Raw genomic sequence first — 24,184 nt, forward strand, 5'->3', positions numbered from 1 at the left:
TGTCTACATGTGTCTGCTAGCGCACAGTCTGGCCAAACACAGAGAGGAGCCCCAGAGCGGCTGTGGTCTAGAGCCGTGTCCCCGCTCTCGGGGGCACCCCTGGACTGGCACTAGCTCCCAGGTGTGGACAGCGGCACGGACCCTCCGCCCCCACCAGCCGGCACAGGGTGTGCCTTGCAGACCAACCGGAGGCCGTGGACATCGGGAGGAAGTGAAGTAAGTGAACTGGGCATCTAGCTAAAAAGCTTAGAAGAAAAAACAAAACTGAAGGAGAGAAGGAGAAAGGAGATAAAAAGAAAAACAGAGAGGAATGACTAAAGAGGCAAATGCACTCAAAAGCTGACCCCCTGAAAGGTAATAGATGGAAAAGCTGTTAGCAGAAATAGTAAGTGATACGAAACAGTGAACGCAAACTAGGTGTATACAGAACCGTGCATATGAAGAGTGTGCAAATAAGCTTAAAATTTTATAAGAATATCATGAAAATCCAAATGCTAGTATTTTTGAAAACCTCATTAAATACCCATGTTGAGGAAAAATATAACTTAACAAAGTGGGGTCTAAAGAACATAGAAAGCCTGAGTACACCGGAAAAGGGATTCAAGAAGTCACCAAAAACAGCTGCGGACTGATTTTGTAGGTCAGTTATTTTAAGCCACAAGTAAGTCCCACACTATGAAAACCTACCTGGAACAAGGAAAATATTCCAAAGCCTTCTGAGTCATTTTATGAAGCCAATGATCCTAAACTCTAAAATCTGACTGTGATAACACAAATATATACACAATAAAAAAGAAATTTACAGAGGAATCTTATGAACAGATTCAGAAATCTTGAAACTAATGCCAACAAATCAAACTTAACAGCATAGTGAAAAAGCATGACCAAGTGGCATTTATCCCAGGAATGCGAGAATGATCCAATACTAGGAAATATATTTGTGTGGCTTTACATCTGTAAGTTGGAAGTTATACAATAATCTCATCTCAATGCATTAGAGACTTTAAAAAGGCATTTGAATTGAAATTCAGTGCCCATTCCTGATCAAATCAGACCAGCCCCCAGATCCAATGACAGTAAACTCAAAGCAGAAAGCTACTCTCTCGACCTGATTCATAACTGCAGTCTTGAATTGATACTCAGCCATCATACCAAGTAAACTCTACAGTCGTTCCCAATGAAGAATAAAACAGACATCTGCTGACACCATCACCATCATAATGTCCTAGAAGTTCTGTCAAGACAGTATGTCAGAAGAGGTCAATACAGTTAGTAGAAGGAAATAAGATCGCCACTTACGCATGATACGCCTGTTCATGTAGAAACCACGAGAAGCGTCTGCACAACCATCAGAATCGTGAGACCTCAGTAGGCTGTGGCCGCAAAATTATGTGAGTTAGTAGCTTTGTTATTTCTCAACAACCCCGTCATGCTGAAGACTGGACCCCGTTCACAAAGCCTCAACAGTGAAAACGTGTATTCACAAACTTAAGTGGAAATGTGGCATATGAGTAATAACAGCTAATTTTGAAGCTATCCTTTAAATCACTGTTGTCAGCATTTTACCTACATCCGCTCATGCAACCCTTTTAACAGCCTCCGAAGGAGGTGCCTGTGTTTTCCGTGAGCAAAACACGGCAAATGCAAGCATTTCACCCGAGAGCAAGGGAAGTTTTGTTTTATTTTCTTTTTATTGCCAGAATGATTGTTCAGCACTGCTACCCTGGAGAAACATCTGAGGATTTCCCCAAAACCTGCTGAAACAGGATCTGTAGAATTAGAAATTCTTGATCATTCATTATATTGCTTCTAAATAATTGGTCTGTTCTGAAAACAGTTCATTTGTGTATATTTTTTTTTGCTAGATGTATATGCTGAGATACACAAACTGAGAAGCTGTTACACACTTTCACACCAGGCTACAGTCTGCAATGACATTTTGCCAGCACAAAAGAACGCTCTGTGAAGGAGACGGGCCAGCAGGTGGTGCGCCCTGGGCCCAGAAACCACTGAACCTCTTCAGGCCTCGGTTTACCCTTCGCAGAGAGTGAGGTCACATGTTCAGACACTCGGGGATCTCAGGCCTCCCCCAGCATTCGCTACCATGAAGTGATGAAATGTGTGCTGAGACGTCTGAAGACTGAAGAAGAACCAGAGAGGGCCTGCGTGTGGGAAGTGTTCTGTGCTCGTGGATAGGAAGACTGTCACCGAGGTGGCAGCTGATCCTTCATAAAGATGCTGAGGAAACAGACCCGCTGCAGGCTGAGCCTTTGGACGGACGGCGCCCACAGCCCCCGACAGCCACGTGCACAGAAAGCCTTGGCCGGTTCCTCTCAGCATGTACGAAGATTAACCAAAATTGTCATAGACCTAAGAGAAAAACCTAAGAATTTAAAATATCTAGGAGAAAACCTTTAAAGTTTTAGTTAGGCAATGGTTTCATGGGACACAAACAGCCCAAATTGTAAAAAAAAATTGTTAAATTGGACTTGAAGGTAAAAATCCTATTTTCTTCAAAAGACATTGTTAAGAAAATGAAGGTAAGCCACAGATTTCTAGCATATGTTCACAAAATACATTATGGCAAATTAATAGAAACCGAAATACATAACAAATTCTAGAGACCCAGTAACGAGGGAGCAGCCACCCACTTTAAACACTGGCAAGAGCTTTGAACGGGCCCGTGAGGGGCAAGAGTGTGGATGGGTAGCACCTGAGGCTGTGGGGCCTCTGCTTCATGCAGGCGGCTGGCATTTGTGTGTAAGGACGCGGTTTAAAGGCTGCCAGCAGCCTGCAGGCAGAGACGGGCACTTCCTAGACCGTGACCCCCGGTGTGCGGGCAGGCGTCTCTGCAGGTCCGTCCCAGCACCCGGGCAGGCTTGGGCCAGCAGGCTGCCACTCAGGTCTTGGGGCTCCTGGCCAACCTCCCACTTTATCACTTCAAACTGGAAACTAGTTCTTGTTGACTCGGGAACGTGTTCTTGGCCACTGGGTGTGCGGCAGTGAGCATGGCTGTCGTCCGTGCCTACAGCTGAGGCCCCATCCCTTTCGTAGGTCCCGTGTAGCCAGACGAGGGGCAGACATGGTGTGGGTGTCACAGTGGAGCTCCAGAGGCATAGCGGAGGCTGCTGCGGTGGAGTGATGGCAGCCAGCACGCATGGCCCCCCGGGCCATCAGGGAGCCTTCTGGAGTCGAGAGGACAGGACAGCCTGGTGACCATGCCTGGGAGGAGAGGGCCCGATCCTGCCTCCTCTCAGACGGCGGGGCCAGCTGGGTGTGTCCTCTGCACGTTGGCACACGCGCCTGGGGTCTGAGGCTGAGGGCTTGCGCAGGGTCTGTGTGTGGCCCCATTCGAGTGTCAGGCCAGCACTGCCCCTCCCGAGGGGCCCCCTGCACCTTGCTGTCCGTCTGGAGACGCAGGGCTGCAGGCTCCAGGGGAACGAGCTATCATGGCCCCAGTGCCTTCAGGAAGGAGGCAGTCAGACTTTGAACCTTCCTGCCCTTTAATTTTTACTTGTCCCAGATAGAACATTTCTAGAAGCCTTTTAGAAAGAATGCCACTAATACACCCAAACAGTGAGGGCGTCCTGGGTTCGTGCTCCGACACAAGGTCGTAAGGCTCAAATGCAGAGCCAGACTCTCCTGCTTGTCGTGGGCCCGCGGCTGCTGGCCCAGGTAGCACATCTGCCAGGACGAGGGGCACGGGGCACGTGGGCCACAGGTGTGCTGCCTGCCTGTGCCCTCCCCAGGTTCAGGCCTGTTCCAGAATGTTCTGCCTTACAGTACAAAAAAGAATCCTGCCCGACCCCAAGTGGTGGCATTAGGACATCAAGGCATCTACTCTGTGGGATTTTTGTGCTCTTTCCCTCTGGTTGGCATCATGTAGGGAGCTGACCCTCCAGTTGATATTGGTTAAAATGCTGGGCCAGGGAAGGAAGTATCAGAGCTTCGCATGCGCTGCTCCTGAAGTGGTTAGTGAGGCCACATGGGCTCTAGTGACAGGCAGGTGTGCCAGCAGCTGGAGGGTGTCTTGGGGAGTGAGGCCTGGGCTGGGCCCACAGAGGCACAGTCGGCAGGCCGCAGGGTGAGAACCGCACCTCGGCCTGGGGCGGACGGGAGCGTTTGCAGTGTACGGAGAAGTCCCGCAGGGAAGGACCGCACGCTTCCCTTTGGTCTTACTTTGATGTGGTGCCGCACAGCTGAGTTAGCCCTGCTGGGCACACTCTTGTTTCTGTGGGCTCATGTGTCTTTTTTTAGTGCTGTAATTTAGCGCATATTGCTGATGCTCTAAATTATAGGACTGTATTATCTGTAGTGTGATTTCATCTCAGCAAACTTCAGTCTCTTAGTAACACACTGGAAAGCCAGGGCAAGTGAGCTCTAAATTTGAGCTGCACCTGACTCACTGCTGAACAGCCAGCAAGCCTACAGACCCCTGGAGTTGTGCGTGTCCTCCGAAAGACAACCTTGTCAGACCTGGGACCCAGTGGCACAACTCCGGGAGCAAGAATGGCGACATGTCACCGTGCACACAGGCCACCAGAGCAGGGCCGGCGAGAAGGAGCCGTCAGTGTGTGGGCATGGGGCCGGGCCAGGGGCTCGCCGCCTCGGCTGTCTGCACTCCCGTGTCCCGTGACCCTGCGGCCACGTCCGGGGACCGCAGGCAGAGTGGCGGTGTCTCGCAAAGTGTGGCGAGGAAGCCACTGCGGGTGGGCTCTCATCTGCCTGCAGGAGGGACGTGCCCCGACGCAGCCTCCCGCCACCCCGTCAGTCACGTCGGTCCTTCCCAGAGGCCCCATGCTTCCTCTCTAGGCAGCTTTAGTTTAATTACTTGTACAAAGCAATGAAACACCCTAGTTCCAGCCGAAAGACTGCTTTCTTTGCTCTTTCCCCCAAGCAGTTCCAGGTAACACTTGGCTGTCACCCCCTCGGCTTTTTCCTCATCTGCCCAAGCTGGGTGCGCTTGCTGCTGAGCTGGCCTGGCTCCCCTCACCCAGGGGGCCTCAGGCGGTCCAGCCTGCTGGCAGTTGATGGGTGTGTGTGTTCTGGAGTGGTCGGGGGTCCCCACAGCCCGGTGCAGTCCGATACTGGAAGGACTCGGAGCTCTGCATGGCTGTCTTGCTCACAGTCACCGTCGAGACGGTGAGGGAAGGGTTAAATCAGCCAGGGAGGGGCCTGGTGAGAGCCCCCAGCTGACCTCCCCCGGGCTGTGCAGACAGTGCTGACTTCTCCTGGCAGCCCTCCTGAGCCTCGGCACCCGGGGTTTCATTAGGGGTCGTCCACGTAGACGTGGCTCACCTTAGTCTCCTGCCCCACAGAGCTCCTGCTGCCCCCTGAGCCCCTGTGCCTCTCCACAAAGCACATTTCAAGTAGACTGGGCAGCATGCCCACATGTGCCCAGGGCTGGGAGGTCGCCTCCCAAGAGCTGGGCACTACCAGGCACTGGTCCACTGGGAGACCGCGGCCCAGGCGCAGACGTGGGGTCCCCCACCGAGGCGCCAGCCTTGGGCAGGGCCTGCACAGTCTCCGAAGCAAAGGAGTCCTGCACAGCAGCTTCTCGCGGCGTGTGGCAAGCGCCGAGCTCTCAGCTTGTTGTTTGTGTGATTCACACTCTGGAAGGGAGCACAGAGACCTTGCTGGGGTCATCGATCAGACAGATGAAGTAGAAATATGCCCACCTCATATGTCTCCCACGAAAAGGAGACGAGCATCAGTTCCATTTGTGGGTGGGGGGCTTCAGGTTCACGGAGGCCCACGTCTGGCAGCACGAGTGCTTGCCCAGGTGCCGCACCCACCGCCTCGCCGTGCCCGCGCGGTGGGGACCCGGGGCGTCCGGCCCTGCCCCTGTGCGGCAGCCCTGCCTGACGAGCTCATGTTCCGATCCGACCCCTGGTTCCCAATACCCAGTAGGGACCCCATGAACAGGCCCGTCGGACGCTTGCAGCCACCGCAGGGACAGAGGGTCCGGGCGGGTCCGCAGCCGGCCGCTGCGCAGAGACGGCCCCCGGCCCAGGGTGGGCCCGGTTAGCAAGAGCCGAGGCGAAGCGCCGCTCGTGATTCCGCAGAGTTAAATCTCACCGCTTGGCAGTCGAACGCGTAATGTTTTTATGTCCTGAGTTTGCAAGTCAGCTAACTATGATTTTATTAATTTAAGTACAATTTCTATTTTTAAATGAGAAAATTGGGACTGGGGAGAAATTTGCCCACATAGCCATTCCTACCCAAGAAAGCCTGCTGAATTGTGGCCCACATCCGGAGTGTGGGGTGAATGCAGGATGCGGGGCCAGGGGCTTGGTGGGGAGACAGCGCGGGGCGGGAGAGGCCCCCGGACCCCTGTGCCCGCCTCCGCGAGGCCCCCACTGGCTGCCGGGAGACAGGCGGCTCCGCCCCGTTCACGCAGACCCGCTCTGCCAAGCAGTCGTTTTCTGTCCGTTTCCAATGGGCCGGGGCTCAGACAGGCTGGTTGACCCATGCCCCTTGGGGATGCATTCTGACTTTTTGTAACTGAAGTAACCAAAAATAAGGATCATTTTTATAATTTCACTCTCCATCCTGCCCTTCTGAAATTATTCCATTTATCATAGGTAGCACTACTATACAAAGACTTCTTAAAATAGACATTTATAAAAGGTGAATTCTGATGCATCGACTACACATAAAAGAAAGTGGAATTGTACTTCACGACTGTACGAGTGTGTCTTTACGACAGTCCGTGTCCATGTAATCCCTTTCTGGGTCCCTGAAGTGTCTGGGAAACAGTCCCCTCCCACGGAAGGGGCCGAGAGCTATCTGTCGCAGATTTCTTTAAAACAGACCTTCAGGCGGGTGCCAGTTCCAGAAGTGCAGCCACCCGCTTCCCAGGGGGCAGTCACGACAAGAGCAGGCGGCCCTCAGCTGAGTCCCCACCCCCACAGAGCATCTCCGTGACCCAGAGGAACCTCATGCCCGCATTTCCTTCCTTGCCATCTTCGCGTGCCCACAGAGCGTCTCTGCGCTAGCATCGGGGCATTAAAAGCAGCATGGGGCTTCTGGAACTTAGCTGTGCTTAGATCTGCAGGAAGGGACTTGGAAACCTCATGGTAAGTTGGTCCTGGTGTGGCAGAGGGTGGAGGGTGAGCCCTCACCCCGGGCCTTCCCCACAGTGGCCCGGGGGGCCTGGCACCACCGTTTCATAGAGGAGAGAGCTGGGGCCCAGGGTGTGGCTGTTGCCCAGATCCGTGGAGGTATGGGGCAGCGCCAGGATTCTGTCCCCACCCGTCCAGCCTTGGGACCAGAACTGCTGAGAATTTCAGAGGACGTAGGATAGAGTGGTGACATCCTGCTCACTGAACAGAACGTAAAATTCCCCTGATTTGGTTTCTCAAAACCCTCAGTAAGATGCTGAAGTGCAGATATCGAAGAGAACTGATGGCAGGGACCAGGGCCTCCTGCAGGGAGAGACCAGGGGGTGCAGAGCGAGAGAGTCCCGGAGCCGGCGGAGGGCACTGGCTGCCCCGATGAGGCGTCGCCTCCCCGTCGGCCCTTGCAGGTCCACATCCTCTGTGACACGTCCCTGAGCCACACAGTGTTTTAACTGATGAATTCCTTGTAATGGCGTCGCTCTTAAACTATTTCTGTTTTTAGACAATACCTCTTATCATAAAAAAATATGCTTTATAGATTATTAACTTAAAAAATTTATCTTCCACTTAGGATTTTCACATTTTAATAATAAAAAATCATAAAAATAGCTTCTGTCTTTGAGTGCCCGCCAAATGCCAGGGAATTTACTTTGATCCTTTCACCTTGAGAGCAGTTTGTGAACGTGTTTTCCACGGCGAGTGGGCCTCAGCCACGGGAGGAGCTGTGGCCGAGCAGCCCAGTGCCAGGCGCCTCCCCTCGGCTGCTGTCAGCCGTGAGCTTTCAGGGGTCGTGTGTAGACGTAGCGGCTGTAGGTTCCGGTCTGTTACCTCCTCTGTGAGAGGAGCAGGTAAGTGAGAGGGCTCCGGAGCCTCCCCTTGCGTGCCGCTCCCAGATGGGGGACAGCCCCTGGCCCTGGCTCTGGGCCCTTGGGCACTGGTGGCCAGGCCTCCCTCTCAGCCCTGGGCTGGGCACCAGGGAGCCCACACCCCCACAGCATGTGGCCAGCAGTGGCCTTCACATGGACAGTAGGACCCCAGGCCATCACTGCTTGTCAACCTGTAAAGCGAATCCCCAACAGGCCCTGGAATCAGACGAGTTCCAGGACTGCGGGGGGTGCACTGGCCGCGTCCCTGCTGCCCTCCTGGCCCCCTTGGTGGGCAGCATGCGGCCTCAGGTCTCACTGGTCTCCCCAGGTGGCCCTGGTGCAGTGGACAGAGAGCGTCGGCCTCACCCTGGTCAACAGAGACCTCACCTCCATGCAGCTGAGGACCCCCAGCGGCCAGATTCTGACCTACTATGTGCTGCAGATGTTCCCCTTCACCTCGGAGAGCAAGCGGATGGGCGTCATCGTCAGGGTGCGCGTGTTCCCCGGGGGTGTGGCACTGCGGGGTGGGGGGGTCGCTGCAGGGGTGTCACTGCTCGCCCCACACTGTCCTCTTCAGCATTCATTCACATGCTTCGTGCTGCCTACAGGGTTTTTTAAAGTAAAATCTAAACTAATTATACTGAGAAGCTAGTGTGGCTCTAATGCTAGTGATTTAAAATACCCTACCTGAGATGACTAAGGCAGAGTAAATGAAAGGGGTCATTTATGTCGTGGCCTCTGAGGTCAGTGAAAGCTGGTTCGTTGTCAGCATCAGCAGCGAGAGCTTAACTTAGTGATTGATGACCGTAGAGATGGTGAGATCCTCCCCGTTGACCTTTATAAGCAAATACCAAAAATGTATCTTGGAAGTTGGCTAAACAAGGAAGCTTATTCAATAAAACTGGAAATTTGAGAGAAGTAGTATTTGCCTCTCGGTCCAAGGCATCTATCCACCAACATTTTTTATGTCAGAGACGTCAGCACAGCCCTGCAAGACTGCAGTCGCTCTCAGGCCTTGTCTGCCCGGGAGCCGAGGGCCGTGCCCCCCGAGGATGCTGCGCGGGAAGCGGCCCCCTGGCGTTCTGTTAGGGCCGCTGTTCTTTGCGAGGAGCGGTGTGGCTGATGTACACGCTGGTTTCGTCCCCTCACAGGACGAGTCGACGGCAGAAATCACCTTCTACATGAAAGGTGCTGACGTCGCCATGGCCACCATCGTCCAGTATAACGACTGGCTGGAGGAAGAGGTGAGCTGTCCCGTTCAAAATGCTTCCACGAGATTGAGCGGGTGTGATAGGCCGGAGTGCACCGGGTCCCCCGTACACACTGCTGTCCCGGGGGCACACTGAGACGCCACGTTTCAGACCAGACATTGATAGGCTACCAAAGGCAGCGTTGTTTTTCCAGTGTATTATTTTAAATGATTCTAGTTCTCAATTTTGGGAAGCAGGACGGATAGCAGTAGTATTCAGTGATAAATCATTTACTTTCTGTATGAACTATTTTTTGGCTTCTGTGTGAATGCATGTAGGTGTATAGGGAGGCCCTCTTGAAGTGTATATTGTATAATTGGTGAAAAAATAGAAAGCATTACTAATCATTCACGAAAAATTTCTGAAATATATATATAATGAAAGATGTACTTTAATATATTTATTTTGTGACCTAAATTATTTGCAAGGAAATTTGAATTTGGATTTCGATCTAATCCTCATTTGTGTGTAGGATTCACTTTAAAAAGAGAAAATGAAATACAAATATAACCACCCCTACATTTCATCAAATACTCACTAAACCAGTGTGATTTGATCGGCCTCATGAGGCTGTATTATTTGTTGTTTACATTTATGTATTAATAAAAAGTTGGGTTTTAAAGTAAAACTAAGCCATTTCAGTAACAAACATGACCCTTTCTTCTATTTGCATATTACTGCTGGTGCCCCACTGTCCCCACGTCCCTGCGGGCCCAGCGGCCTGTCAGTGCAGGGCCACGCCCCAGGGCCACAGCAAATTTGGCCCAAATCGATGGCTCCTTCAGGCACTTGGATTCAGTCAGGGACATGAATAATTAAACTCCCTGAAGACCTAGCAAAATGCCATAAAAATTACTTATGGTCATAATGATGTGCAATTAATTATAAAATACTTGCTTAATTTATTTTGCTTTATGCAGTCAGATCAATAAATGTCTTGCAGCAGACAGATTATGTCAGGCTGTTTTTCACAAAGATAACTTTATTAAAAATCCTGTGTGCACTTGTTTTCTCATCCTTGTGCGTTCTCCGCTTGGAGAAGTCCTCTGACCCCCGTCACCCTTCCTGTGGCCCCTCACAGTGTGGCTTCCACAAGGAGGCGGCCGCCACCCTCGGCGTGCAAACGCCAGAGGCAGACCCAGTGCGCCGGGGCCCAGAGCTCTGCACACATGGTCAGAATTGGAGATGCTCCGCAGTCTGGAATCTGGGAGGGAGTCAACAGGAAGGGGCAGGCCTTTCAGACCCTGGCCTCGGAAGGCCTCGGCCGGTGGCGTTGCTGGAGCCGCACGGTCAGTGAGCTCAGACAGTCAAGGGGTGACCTCACATTTTTACGTTTTTACTTTTCATGAAAGACACGTTCCCCTGAAGCACTACTGTTGAAGTGCAGAGCTGGGGCACAGCTCTGGCAGCGGCAGGACCACCTGCACATGCATCTGGCGCCAGCTCATGTGCCTCCCTGCCTCTGCGTTGGCAGGAGCCTGCCCGTGGGCACGGCGTGTTCACAGCACCGAGCTGGCCTCCCTGGGGACAGTGCCGCTTGCAGCTGCTTGCCGCCCCTCTCAACACCCACCCTGCCTGCTTCTCCAGGAGAGGCCTTGTGTCTGGGTGACAGCTGTCCACCCCGGGGCCGTCGCACGGGCAGGACACTGTGCTACACATTTCACATTTCCAGAGAGTGCTGAGCCCTCCCCAGTCTTCCTGCACTGGGGCTTCCCCCCGGGAAGGGACTGTACTGTGACTTTACACAGAGGAAGTGGCGTGTGGCTCCTGTGCTTGCCACCTCCTCTCTGGCTGCATAGCCAGCAGCCTCCGGGCCTGGCTCTGCAGCGCCCGTCACCGTGCGGGTGTGCCCTTCCCGGTCCTCTGGAACCTGCCCCCATCCACAGGAACACCGAAGCTGCCCAGTGCTCGAAGGAGCACCGGGGTGTACTTCTGAAAGTACGGGTTAAAGTTCTGGCGGCAAAGTTTGTGTCAAGGCACCCTTTGAGAGAAGATGCCCGTCCCCTTCAAGCAGGTCCGCCCCTGCTATGCCAAGCAGCCTAGAGTCAGCCCGCCGCCCGTCCCGCCTCCAGCTAAGACCGTTTAGTTGTTTCCTGTGAAGGGGAAAACTGTCTTCTGATACTGTGTTGCCTTCTCTGGTGGAATTGACACCTCTTCACACTCCTGTTAAGTGTTTCCATTTCTTGTTTTAAAATGCAAACTTGGGCGTCTTGCCTGCGCAGGCTTCTGTTTCCCTGCAGGATGCGACCCCGACCCCAGGGACCCTCGGGTCTGGCTGTCTCGTGGCTGCAGAAGCTGCCGCCCTCCCATGTGCCAGGCTGACTGTGGCTGTGTGCTCAGCTCGGTCGACCAGCAAGGCCAACTTGGGCTCAAATTCAAACAAATGGTGACAGCACACAGCGCGGGGGCACTAGGCGCCTGCCCGATGGTGGGCTCGCCGCCTCCCAGGATGGCCCTGTGGCAGCCGATTCACCTGGGAGCGGAGGGAGCCTGAGGAAGTCAGCGTCCCCAGACGCAAGCTAGGACTGCAGGAGCCGGCTTTCAGATGAGCCGTCTGGTTTTAGGGCTCGGGTCTTACCAAACACGGCCACGCGGGGCCTTCGCCTCCCCCACCACACGGCCACGCGGGCTCCGGCCTCAGCCCCGCCCCGCCCCGCGCCTGCTGTCAGCTCGGAGTTGGGCGCCTCTGGTTCAGGGCTCACGATGCCATTCCTCCAAACCCGTGATTTCAGGTGGAAAAGTGTGTGCCTGTCACCTGGGGAGCTGACTGTGCCCCCTGCACCATGACGCCCCCCACTGCCCCCCAAGGGCAGGAAGGGCAGGGGCATCGGGGGGAGTGTGTCCCTGTGGCCCGGCTCCTCGCGCGCATGCCTGTGACCGGCGTGGAGTTGGCGGGGTGGGTCCGCAGAGGAGAGCGGTCGTCACCGCAGAGCGCGGCCCTCACAGCGCCGCGGGGCCCCTGTTGCTGCCTCCTTCGGGGGCTTGGGGGCCACGTGTGACCTGCATCTCCTTTTCCAGTGTGGAAACATGGCCCGGGAAGGCCTGCGCACCCTCGTGGTCGCAAAGAGGGTGCTGACGGAAGAGCAGTACCAGGACTTCGAGGTAACCCGCCCTTCGAGGGCGCTGGTGTCCCCGTGGCCCTGGGCTCGCCCCACTTGCTTGAAGCTTGAGGTCCTGTGGCCACAGCAGTACAGCCACCCTCCGGGGGCACTGGGTTCACCCCACGCCCGCGCCCCCACCACCTCCAGTCCGCTGGGAAGGGGTGTCCGTGGAGGCGGAAAGGAACCTTTACCTAGTGTTGCAGGTACTCACGTCTCAGCGATGACTGTGCGATGAACAGCCCGCCTGCCTCTGCCTCAGCCCCACACTCAGGCCCCGCCACGCGTGCACACACACACACGTGTGCCCCCGTGTTTGCCCTCAGAGCCGGTACACTCAGGCCAAGCTGAGCGTCCACGACCGGGCGCTCAAGGTCACGGCCGTGGTGGAAAGCCTGGAGCGGGAGATGGAGCTGCTGTGCCTCACGGGGGTGGAGGACCAGCTGCAGGCCGACGTGAGGCCCACCCTCGAGACGCTGCGCAACGCCGGGATCAAGGTAGGGCCGGCCTCTGGCCCAGGCGGCTCCCCAGGGGGGCTACAGCACCATCCCTTGGGCTGTTCCATCGTGACCCGCGGGTGCAGTCGTGGTGCAGAGCGTGCTGAGCAGCTGTCCCGCTGCTCCCCAGGGCACCCACCCACCTCTCCCAGAAGCTGCCCCGGTCACCCCACCACACGCCACCCGGCCTGGCCCACTCCCTGGCCATCTCCCGCCCGGGCCCAGGGGTGGGTTCTTATAACACCCGAGCTTGTCCCATGGCAGCCCCCACACCACTCGTGTGCCCCCCATGAAACTCCAGGACCCTGGGCTTCCACTGAGCGTGGGTGCTGGGGACCCCAGCCTTGGGCAGGCATGGGGCATTGCTCACAGACGGGTGGGTCACTGGCCCTCCGACAGAGCAGATGTCAGGGTGAGCCTGCGCGGAGGCTGCCCTGCCCATACCCTCCGCCTGTCTGGTGCTTCCCCTGAAGGCTCACATCCCTGCCTCCGCCCTGACGTCGCCGTCCTGCAGTGTCCTGTCCTGTCTGGGGCGTCGGCCTTGTGCTCTGAGTCGCTGTGTTCAGGGAACTGCTTTCTCAGCTTAGGTGCTGCGCGGAGCAGGAAGGTCAGGGCCTGAGGAGTCTGGTCCAGGGCTGCCCCAGGACAGGGTGTCTGCTTCTGAGAGTGGACGGGTCCCGCTTGCTTTCAAGGACACATTTGTATCTCTAGATGGACTCAGCAAACTGCGCAGGCAGGTGTGGGTGACCACGGCCCTGTGCGGGGAGCAAGCAGTGCGTTCTCCCCCTGCGGGACTCCAGGTGGACCCCGAAGGGGAGAGCATCAGCTCGGGCGTCGGACAGGCGTCAGGGCTGCCCCAGCATCGGGGCCAGCGTCCGAGTTACTAGGGAGTGTCGGGCCCGGAGCATTTCCATCGTACGGTACAGCCAGAAAGTGGGGCTGGAAAGGCAGCTAACTGGAAGCAGGTGGCCCGCTCCGCCTCCTGTGATTCTTCAGGTCGTCCAGTCGGCTGTCTCCCACTGGCGCGTGCTGCTGTCAGAGCATCGCAGTGGCATGGGGTGCTCCCTGCAGGGAGATCCAAGTGTCTAGGGCAGTTCTTTGCAGGCTTGTCTCTTCACGTTTGCTGTCTGAAGGGGCAGACCCTGTTTCGCCTTTGGGGGTCAGGGTCAGGTAAGGATGGGGCTTCCCGTCATCCTTGGAAGGCCTGGTGGCATTGCAGGCCTCACACTGCCAGCCCCCATGCGGGCGCGTGAGCAGTGCGGCTCTTGCTTTTCTGTGCCGACTGTGCCCACCTTTGCTGGGACTGTGTCCAGGCTGAGTAAAGGGACTGGCAGTGTGTAAGGTAGATAAAGAGCACAAACCCTCCAGCACTGGGAGTACTAAGCAAACGGTCCTTATACCACACAAATCTTTTGTGTCCTGTTTCTAAACATGCAAATAGGACACATAAGACACCTGAGAAATTTGGGTAATATAGGAGTGACTAGAAGTTTTTTGCTATTATAGAAAATATATGTAAACCATCCTGTTTTATATTAAATGTCTTCATTTTGGTTTCTTACTAGTCTAGGGATTCTTATGTACATAATGTGTGGCTGTGTGTGTAATTCTTTTAAGTAAAATTAGTATTATTTGACATGTTATATCTGATACGAACAACTCTGCCTGTTTGCCCATTTTTGAACCTGTTTCCAATTGGAAAACAAGCAGGTTGCGTAAGGGTCTGTGGGCCCTCCCAGTTCACTGGCCTGTGGCCCTGGGAGCCTGTGGCCCACATGTCCATGTGCAAGGTTGGAAACAAATGCTACCTTTGGACGTACATGGGGCCTCATTCACCTCAGCCTGGGGACCCCTCACCCCCGTCGTCCATGGGCCTACAGACTCTGCCGCCGGCCTGACGTTGGCGTGCCCTTCCTTGCTCTGACCGGCGACTCTCAGCACCTCCTGAGCAGTCACGTGGCTTCGGCCCGTTCCCTCGGCACCGTGTCCTCCGGGCTCATCCATGCCACAGCATGGCCACGCATCCTCCTACGCTGGGTGGTGCCCCACTGTGTGTCCACCTCCTTGTGCAGCTCCACGCACCCCTTGGGGCGCAGCTGCTCCCACGTTTTGGCTGGTGTGCATGGCGGCGCTCTACGTGGGTGTGCAGACGCGCACGAGGACACGCGCTCCTAAGCTGTGGAGTCAGCAGTCTGTGTTGCGGCTGAGGCTTGCGGTGTCGTTTGTTCCCAGATATGGATGCTCACGGGCGATAAACTCGAGACGGCCACCTGCATCGCCAAAAGCTCACACCTGGTGTCCAGGACACAGGAAGTCCACGTTTTCAGGCCAGTAAGTCACTGAACTGTAAATGTCTTGCTTCACAACTAAAACCTGTTGGCTTGGTGAGGATGTATATGCAGTTATTCATTAATTACTAAATATTTATTTTAAAAGAGAAATGTCATTTTCTTACTCCATTCATAAAAACATGTTAGAACATATTTCTCTTAGTCACATACAATAAATGTGATCAAAAAGCTGCTTTTTGATAGAGCGAAACAAGGTCTAAATTCAAAAGTATTCTGCTATACTATTAGAATTATGTATTAATAATTATCTATTTTAAAATAGTATGCTGCCATCATTTTCTATTCACTTTATTAAGTGTATATTGGTGAAACTTACATTTCTCTATTGGTTGCGCTGCTTGTGGTCCAGAGCTGCTGCTTGTGGAACAAGCTTCAAATACAAAGTGGGAATGTCTTTAATCTACTGCCATTTTTAAATTTAATGTTCTTCCTTAATTAGATCAGAGAAAATTAATAGAAATGATCTAAATTTATGTGTTTACTGTATTAGTTATGACTAAATTTAATTCAAACAAAAAATAAAAGTTTCTTGGGTCTTGATTGATGATGGGTGAACAGACATTGTGTGTCTGTGCCTGTTCTGATGAAGCACTTACACCTACAGAAATAGTTACTTGAATATAATTTACATGTAAATGTAGTTTATTTAGAAGCATCAGAATCACAAATTAGGCCCTGCAGACTACTATTTGCAATTAAATTATTAATGATTCTGATAAAACTTAAGATCAATTTTTGTTGACTTTTCAGTGTTATAGGACTACAAATTAAAATTTTCACAATAAAAACTACCTATTTAAAGATGAGTCGGAGGTTAATTTGGACCCCATGAAACTTTAAATTTATTTCAGGCCTACAACATCATTTCTTTTATGTCCCATAAAATCCCTGCAAAAAGAGTGCCCAAAACCAGTGTATTGGTGCCTGAAATGTTTTCATTCTGAATCAGTGGTATTTCAAGGTTATGACTTAATTTTTACTCTTTTAAGTTATTTAATCCTCGAGATTTTGTGCTTTCCTGAGCCAACGGAGTAAGTTGAGCCCATGGCGGAGGAATAAGCAGTCTTATCAAAGCATTGGCGTCACTTGGCGTACTACGGAAAGAGGTGCCTGTAAATAAAAGCTGGGCTTGGAACCACCCCGGCCCAGCCTCTCTGTGGCCACGAGCAGCACACTCCCCGGGCTCTGGCAGGTGCGCACCGAAGTGTGACTCGGGAGCTGTGTGTGGCGGTGAAGCCCGCCCACCGTGCTCCCGCTCTGCAAGAGTACCAGAAACTAATTGCTGATGCTCAGGAGCCCTGACGGAAATGCACTGACAAGAGCCCGTTGTCCGCCTCAGCGCGCAAGCCCGTGGGCTGGGCGCCCTGTCACCTGCTGCCTGACAAGCCAGCTCCGTCCACCATCTTACTGTGACTGTGGTACTTTTACCTCGATCTGCACTGTAGTTTCCTGCTTTGAGCTGCAGCAAATTGGAAAACAATTGGTGTTCCAGGAGCGGGTGTTTATTCCCAGCTCTGCAGGGAGATGTGAGAGCAGTTTATTGTAGGACTTGCTGCTAAAGTGCCTTTGGTTGTAGGCAGTGTGTCTAAGGCCCTCCCAGTGGTTCGTGCCGAAGGGCTTGCTTGTGGTCACGCAGCCTGAAGTGGCTCTCTAATCGCTGTTTCCCCTTGCGGAGGTGACCAGCCGGGAAGAGGCCCACCTGGAGCTGAACTCGTTCCGCAGGAGGCATGACTGCGCCCTGGTCATCTCCGGGGACTCGCTGGAGGTGAGCGCACTCGACGGCACCGGTCCGTCCTCTCGTCTCGCGAAGGCCAGGCTGTGCTCTGACCGAGCACAGGACTGCTTTTCCTGCAGGTTGACTAGGGGCTTCCCGAGTCAAAGGTGTTTATCAGCTGCTGCTGCTCATCTCTGCTGTTTGCAGGTCTTGACGGCCACAGCAGTGGCATGTGGTCTGGTGGGCAGCTGTGGCCGGAGAGACGCCACAGCAAAGTCAGAGCGGTGTTCAAGGTAGATTTGTTTAGGCTTAGTCAAAATTCTCTTTAGGTGCTAGCCCTCATCTCACTGTTAAGAGCTTGGCTTGCCTTAGAGTCTTGACTGTGCTGCCCACAATCTTGACCTAAATTTACCGAAACTGGTATTTCCTAAAGAGCACCCTTCCGGACAGAGGAAGCCTGAGCGTCCAGGCCCCGAGGCAGCGAGGGGTGGCCACGTCCTCCTCAGCCTACTCATCAGGACAGCAGGCCGGGGCCACAGGGCGGCCCTCTCCCCAGGCAGCTGGCCACGGGCCTCTCTGGGGCCGTGTGTATGCCAGCTCTCTACCCTGCGCAAGTGTCCCAGAAGTCTGGGCGAAGCTGTGCCTTTTCTACAACCCAGCCCTGGCTGTGCAGAATACCGCAGCGTCACCCCCCAAAGGTCAAGTAGGCCACAAGGCCGGCCAGTTGGAGGGAGGAGAGCAGCCCCAACGCGCTGCCCTGAGCTGCCACAGGGTCGCACTCCTCACACCACGTAGCCTGGCGTGCGGTTCAGCGCACAGACCAGTGTCCTCGGGAGGACGGCTCCCGCTCTGCACCCACCGCCCCCGATGCTGGGCCCCCTGGGCCGTGTGCTGCCCACATCCCGCCCCTCAGTGTGGCAGAGCATGTCCATCTGGCTTCCTGGACAGGTGGCTCGAGGGGGTGACTGCCGAGACCTTCTAGGGAACAACATGCCTCTGGTCCGCCTGTTTGATGGCCGCGTGGCTGGTTGATTTCTGCGTCAGAAGGAATCGCCCCTCAGAGTGTTAAAGGTGTCGTGCGGTGCTGCCCAGCACCCCAGATGCCTTCTGCCTCCCAGTTGTTATCAGGACCACTTGGGTCCTGTTCCTGGCAGGTTGCAGACCCCCGTGGTGCACAGAGCTCCATGCCAGTGGCTGGGGTACGGTCTGCACTGTGTCTTTCCAGCCTTGGTCTGGGGGACAAGGAGCATTCCTTCCCCGACTTCCAGGCCAGTGCCGCTTCATCCTGCCTCCTGAGCCTCCCTCTCCAGAGCAGGGCGCCTGCCCGCCAGGTGGCTTCCCTTACTGGCTCGTGGGCACCACCCGCTAGGTGGCCTCAGACTTCTCACAGCCTGTTAGCACCTGCCCGCCTGCCTTCCAGTGCCCCCAGTGTGCTAACCTCTCCCCTCTGGCCTCTTTGCAGGGTTATGTCTTTAGAAACCTCTCTTTATAGTTGTTTTAATGGGATTCGGGGAAGGAGCACAAGTCTGCTTGCACTAAGTCCCTCCTCTTTATGAGTGTTTATTTTAATTCAATATTTGCTGTTTTTGTGTCCCAAAAACACACGTACATGGTGGCCAGTCGAGCAGAGAAGGCCCTCCCCAAGCCCTGCTCTCCAGATGCGACATCCTCCACCCCTTCTTGGTCTCTCAGGGGCCCCATCTCCTTTCTGCTGCGCCCACCGCAGGCAGGACCGAGCTGCTCTGGGGCTCGGAGGGCAGCGTGTCACCCCCTGAGCCCCCATGCTGCCAGGCTTCTGCACCTTCTGGGAACTGGCTGGGGTCCCACGTGATGGCATCCCTCCCAGTGGTGCCTGGGGTACACGTGGGTATCTTCATGCTCCGTCCGTGGGTGTCAGGCCCTCGGCTGGGAGACCACGGGGTGCACTCACCCACCACCTTAGAGCGGCCTGTGTTTCAGTTTGTCAGCCTGTGTGAACTCGAGCCTGCAGACGTGGCCCATGTTTATCATGTCTTCTACACGAAGCTTTCATGTGGACCTTAATCATAAATATCTTACAGGAGAGGTTGCAGCCAAGAAGCAGTGACTCTTTTAAGATGACAGGGCATTTGTTTTTCTCACATGCCGACATGTTCCAGAAAGGGTAGAGATGACTAGCAAAAGATGCATGTATTTCATCAGGACACAGTAACGTGAGAAAGTCAGAGCAAAGGGAAAATAAGAGTGAGGATAAGACCCACTGGCTTTGAGGCTCAGGGAGGCACCCTGGGGCCCGGGGGTCTGCCAGAGGCCGCACACCTTCCCACCAGAGACCATGAGGGAACAGGGGCGGGCATGCGGCTGCAGACTCCATGCCCATGCCCCACACGTACCCGGACGTGCACCCTCACGCACACACCAGTTGCCCGCTGTTGCTGCAGGGGATGTGTAGCGTAGCTCCCTGGTGCCCTCTGGTGTAAGGTACAGGTGGTCCGGAGTGGGCACAGGCTGCCTGGCAGGCCTCCACCGGACACATGCACACGGTCCCTGCAGGTGAGCCTGCTGTCGATGAGAGTTGGTGCCACAGGGTCTCAGAACCTGGGTTGGGTCTCTAGCAGCCTGACCTTCATGCTGGGGTGATTTTCAGAGCATGTGGGGACCCCACAGCCTTCATGCAGCTTTTGGAATCTTTATTTCCCCAACCAGGATGAATTGAGCGTTGATTCTGAGAGTATTTTACATTAAAGACAAAGGTCTTTTGGGCCGACTGCTGAGAAGGAAGACAAGGACTAGTGGGGAAGCTGTCCATCGGGGGTCCTCCAGGGTCTCAGTCACATAAGAACTGGCACCTCGCTGGGCCCCTGTGTAGACCCCTGACCGCCACGCTGTCTGTCCACACAGACAGTTGTGTGGCCACTGTGCTCTGTCCTGCGCAGGCCTTGAGCTGGCCCCGCCTGCTGCGCTGCATGCCTGTGAGTTCTGTCCATATGTCTCCACTGAATCCCCGCTGGGCTGGGGGCTGTAACTGGGGACAGGGACCCAAGAAGCATGCCGACTGCCCACTTGGAGGAGGTCGGGTTTCCTGGCCGCTGTGCTCTTTCCACGCCCACAGATATTAGCGCGGCTGACGGCAAGGGCGTGACCAGGTCTCCCCTGCAGGTCTGCCTGAAGTACTACGAGCTCGAGTTTGTGGAGCTGGCCTGCCAGTGCCCGGCCGTGGTCTGCTGCCGGTGCTCGCCCACCCAGAAGGCCCGCATCGTGACGCTGCTGCAGCAGCACGCCACGGGACGCACATGCGCCATCGGTGAGCCAGCCTGGGCGGGCGTCAGCAGGGTGCTTGCCAGGGCCAGTGTGGCCTTGCCCAGCGAGCATGGAGTTCTAACAGAAACCGAGGCCTGAAACTTACCCCAAACGGAAGTGTGCCCAGTCTCTCGCTGCACACCGATTCCACCCACACTAGCCACTGTCTTAAACAGACTCTGCTGGTAAAGAGGGAAGCGAGGCCACGTCGAGGCTGATCACGTCGTCTCACCATTTCCCATGCCTCCCAGGTGACGGAGGGAATGACGTGAGCATGATCCAGGCGGCGGACTGCGGGGTCGGCATCGAAGGGAAGGTACGCACCTCGGCCACAGCCTCGCCTCACGGTGGCTCGGGCTGCCAGGGCCACACACCGGGTCACGGCAACGCCGTCTTTCTGTAGGGTCTCTGTCATGAAGTGCAGGTAGAAAGCAGAGCCATCAGGGCCAGAGCCCTGCGGGGTCACGCCTGGCCTTGGAGTGGTGCGCAGGGCCCTGTGGCCTGTGGTCCCCAGGAAGCTGAGCTCAGGCGTCACAATCCCCAGCACCCCAGCACACCACCATTCCCTCAGGTCACACACGGGCTTGTCTGCACATCCGTGTCGCCCAGCCAACTCTGAGCTGTGGTGTGATGTTTGTTTTCCACACTCACAGTGAAACACCCCCAAAAAGACCTGGAGGTGAGCCTGGCTCTTGTGCAGCATCCCCCTCGGTCCTGCACCTCCTGGACCTGTCAGCCCCACCCCAGTCCACAGCACTGAGGGGCTTCTCATCACCCTCCCCGCTTACCTCTCAGCAGCTTTGCCAAGTAGCAGGTGCTTGTTTTTCTAAGTAGGGGATCCCGGGCATAGAGGACCTTTCTGCAGATGCCCAGGGTCACTGGGTGTCTAAAGGCAGGGCCAAGTCCTGCCCCTTGGTACTGACAGACTCCTGGCGGGTTCCTTTGACATGGAAGTCAGCTACCTGTGGGCAGGTGTCCCCGGTGGCCTGTCCCCTTCGACGTTGGAGAGAGTTTCAGTCTTGTTTCGCCTGAGCCCTAAGAGCTCGGTGTGCAGTGCGGCTGCGGGTGGGAGTGTCTGAGCAGGGCCCCTCGCTGCAGGAGGGGAAGCAGGCATCCCTGGCGGCAGACCTGTCCATCACGCAGTTCAGGCACCTCGGCAGGCTGCTGATGGTGCACGGGCGGAGCAGCTACAAGCGGTCTGCGGCGCTCGGCCAGTTCGTCATGCACAGGGGCCTCATCATCTCCACGATGCAGGTACTCCGTGACGCATCTCCAGGCTCTGGCGGGCACGTGGGGCGGGAGCTGCAGGGCGGGGGCAGGGTGGACCTGACGCTGCTCTCTCTCCAAGGCCGTGTTCTCCTCCGTCTTCTACTTCGCCTCGGTCCCTCTGTACCAGGGATTCCTCATGGTGGGGTAAGTAGACTCCCACCCAGGCCCCCTGCTCCTTTCTCTTCTCCACAGGGAGGCCCGGATCTGTGTTGGGAGCCACGTTGGATCGGGGACATTGTTTAAGCGTCACTGAAGCGAGGTGTCTGTAGTTTCCCTGAGCATAGCACCCTGGATTTGGTAGGAATGGAGGAGAGATGCTTTTAAGTTAAGTGTCCTCAAAAACAAGTGATGACATCAGCTTTGTCTATCTGGAAAACAAATACACACAACTGGACAGGAAGCAATGTGATGCTCCTAGGAAATGAAATCTCGTGTCTGTGATGGAAAAGCCGGCCCCAGGCGTGCAGGGCGGTTCAGCAGCACGTGGCTCAGGGTCTCACCCTCACTCACCAGCTCTGGGGTGTTGGGCCCCCAGGCTGTCAGTGACCCTCCTGAGGCGCATGCTGGGCCAGCAGAGGCAGTCCTGGGCCCCACACGCTGCTGGCAAGTCGTGGGCCACCCCCCCTCCCACCCCCCAGTGCTTAGCCTGCCCTTGGGTCTGCCACCTGCCTAAGGTTCTGGAAGGGGCTGTGCCCTCCCCTCCAGAAGCGGTCCTTGGCAGAGCCCCCTGGGGCCACACTGCTGCAGCCACTCCCAGAAGCTCACAGTGCATCAGAGCAAACCAGCAAACCAAAGGTTCTGAAGATGCCTCGTAACAGCATGTTCAGCATTGCTGAACCAAACCCCCTCCTTGCCCAGCGCCTGTGAACATCTTGTGTGAGCAGCACCCTTGGCGACACACCAGCCTAAACCAGCTAGAGGCATCCTGCACGGGGTCCTCTGCAGGCAGCAGCAGTTCCCGAGCGGCGCTTGCCCTGGGGCCCTTGGAGCTGAGGCTTTGCTTTATGTCCTTGAGTGTGTGCACCTTAGAACGGCTGGGTGTTATCTCAGACATATCGGGGCGGGTGGTGTGCCCCAGACGGAGCTGGGGCGCTGCAGCTCGTCCCTGCGGGGTACAGTGTGCCCTCCCAGCATAGGCCACTGGGAAAGGGTAAAGTACATGAAAAACTGCTTCAGACCCCAGGCAGCAGGACCTGATCCCTAAGCTGCGGGAGCATCTGTGAAACTTCTAGAATTACCAGCTGAAAACCCAGAGCCTCAGGGAAGTGCAGATTTCTAGGCACGAAAACTCGAACCGTTAAAAAATAGACAAAGTGGACTCAATCAAAATCAAGTCTTTAGTCTTCTAAAGACAGTAATAATCAAATCAAAAGGCAGATGGGAAACCCATTTTCAGTACACACATCTGACCAGGGTTCATGTCTGGAGTATTGAATGATTTCCAGCAAACTCAATTTTTTTAAAAAAGGCTAGAAATTTGATCATAAATTACAAAAGATGATAAAGGAATGGCCAATAAGCCCATGAAGATATAATTAACACAGGAAATACAGACTTGATAGATACCACTGCCCAGGCCAGGCTAGGGAGATTGTGAGGACGTGTGGGGAGCCAGGAACCCCCTGCTCCTGCAGGTGCTGACGCCAGCCCTCCACCTCCGTGACTCCCCACACGACACGAGGACTGGCGTGCGTGGCTTCCTAGCCACGTTCATGATGCCCAGAGGCTGGGGAAACCCGAACGTCCACCAGCTGGTGGGTGGAGGTGCCGACCAAGTTCCAGCCTACAGTGACGCGGCAGAGCTTACAACACCGGCCCAGGCACACAGGGGCATGTGTGCGATCCCGTCTACACGGAGCCTGAGGGAAGCAGACCCGGCCCGTGGTGCCCACCTGGCCCTGTACCAGGTCGGCTTGGGTGGGGTCCCCAGGGACCTTCTGGGTGGTGCAGCGCTCTCCGCTGGGGTCACAGCAGACCGTACGCTCTGTCCACCCCCATGCAGAACACATACCTCCGTAGAGTAATTTGGTTGGGGGTGTGGATGAAGATTTTTTTAAAAGGTTGAAAAGCTAGAGATTCTGGCATGAATAGCAAGAGTTCTCTCATCGGTGCACTTTACACAAGTAGAGTCTGCTTGCGCGCTTCCCTGTGGTCATGGCGAGTCAGGCACTGCACGCTCTGTGCCTCGCGGTCAGCGGGCTCCTCGCAGACGTGACCTGTATACCCACATTCTTGGGCCCTTTCAGCCCCGAACTCCCCGGGTCGGAGTTGCTCAGAGAACTGACAAGAGTAGGTAAAGGTTTGGAGGAAAGTCAGAAAGTGTTAGTGTGTTCAAACCTAGTAAGTTCAAGGTTGAATTTGTAGGTCAAGAACCCTGAAACCCAGGTACTCAGTTGGAGATTTCTGCCCACTCGCGGCCTCCAAGAGCCCAGAACAGTGTGAGGCAGAGCGGCCCGTCCTTCCGAGAGGGCGTGCCGCGCACATCCCGCGCCGGCCTGAAGAGGAGAGCGGCCTGCGTCGGGGATGGTGGCCCTGTCACGGTGAACCGGTGCCAACAGATAGCCTGGTGTCCCTGGATTTCCTCCTGGCTGGCTGCCACTGGGCGGCTGCCCCAGCGGAGAACTCGCTCGCTCAGCCACCTCCGAGATTTTGGAATAGACACACTTTTCCCCCATACCATCTGCCGGGAACAGCCGAGGTCCTGGACGTTACACATGAGCATGTGTGAGAAGGCCCAGA

At 55.3% G+C, this 24,184-nt stretch overlaps 1 protein-coding gene across 9 annotated transcripts in view; it reads left to right on the forward strand.

Annotated features, from left to right (window-relative positions):
• The window catches only part of ATP9B (ATPase phospholipid transporting 9B (putative)), a 212,593-nt gene that overhangs the window by 174,362 nt on the left and 14,047 nt on the right, over positions 1-24,184 (forward strand). For 8 of the 9 annotated variants that reach the window (XR_012121287.1, XM_073213259.1, XM_073213251.1 and 5 more), the window contains 10 exons: positions 8,316-8,477; positions 9,139-9,231; positions 12,256-12,339; positions 12,662-12,832; positions 15,065-15,163; positions 16,859-16,948; positions 20,036-20,180; positions 20,428-20,492; positions 21,275-21,430; positions 21,525-21,589. Coding sequence is in view for 8 of the 9 variants with exons in the window: in XM_073213259.1 (XP_073069360.1) it covers positions 8,316-8,477; positions 9,139-9,231; positions 12,256-12,339; positions 12,662-12,832; positions 15,065-15,163; positions 16,859-16,948; positions 20,036-20,180; positions 20,428-20,492; positions 21,275-21,430; positions 21,525-21,589 (1,130 nt within the window). In the remaining variant the exon portion in view is untranslated. The remainder of the gene's footprint in view (positions 1-8,315; positions 8,478-9,138; positions 9,232-12,255; positions 12,340-12,661; positions 12,833-15,064; positions 15,164-16,858; positions 16,949-20,035; positions 20,181-20,427; positions 20,493-21,274; positions 21,431-21,524; positions 21,590-24,184) is intronic. The other variant, XM_073213253.1, reaches the window with a different exon arrangement.

Source organism: Manis javanica, chromosome 9 (genome assembly GCF_040802235.1).
Source record: "Manis javanica isolate MJ-LG chromosome 9, MJ_LKY, whole genome shotgun sequence".
Classification (NCBI taxonomy): Eukaryota; Metazoa; Chordata; class Mammalia; order Pholidota; family Manidae; genus Manis; species Manis javanica.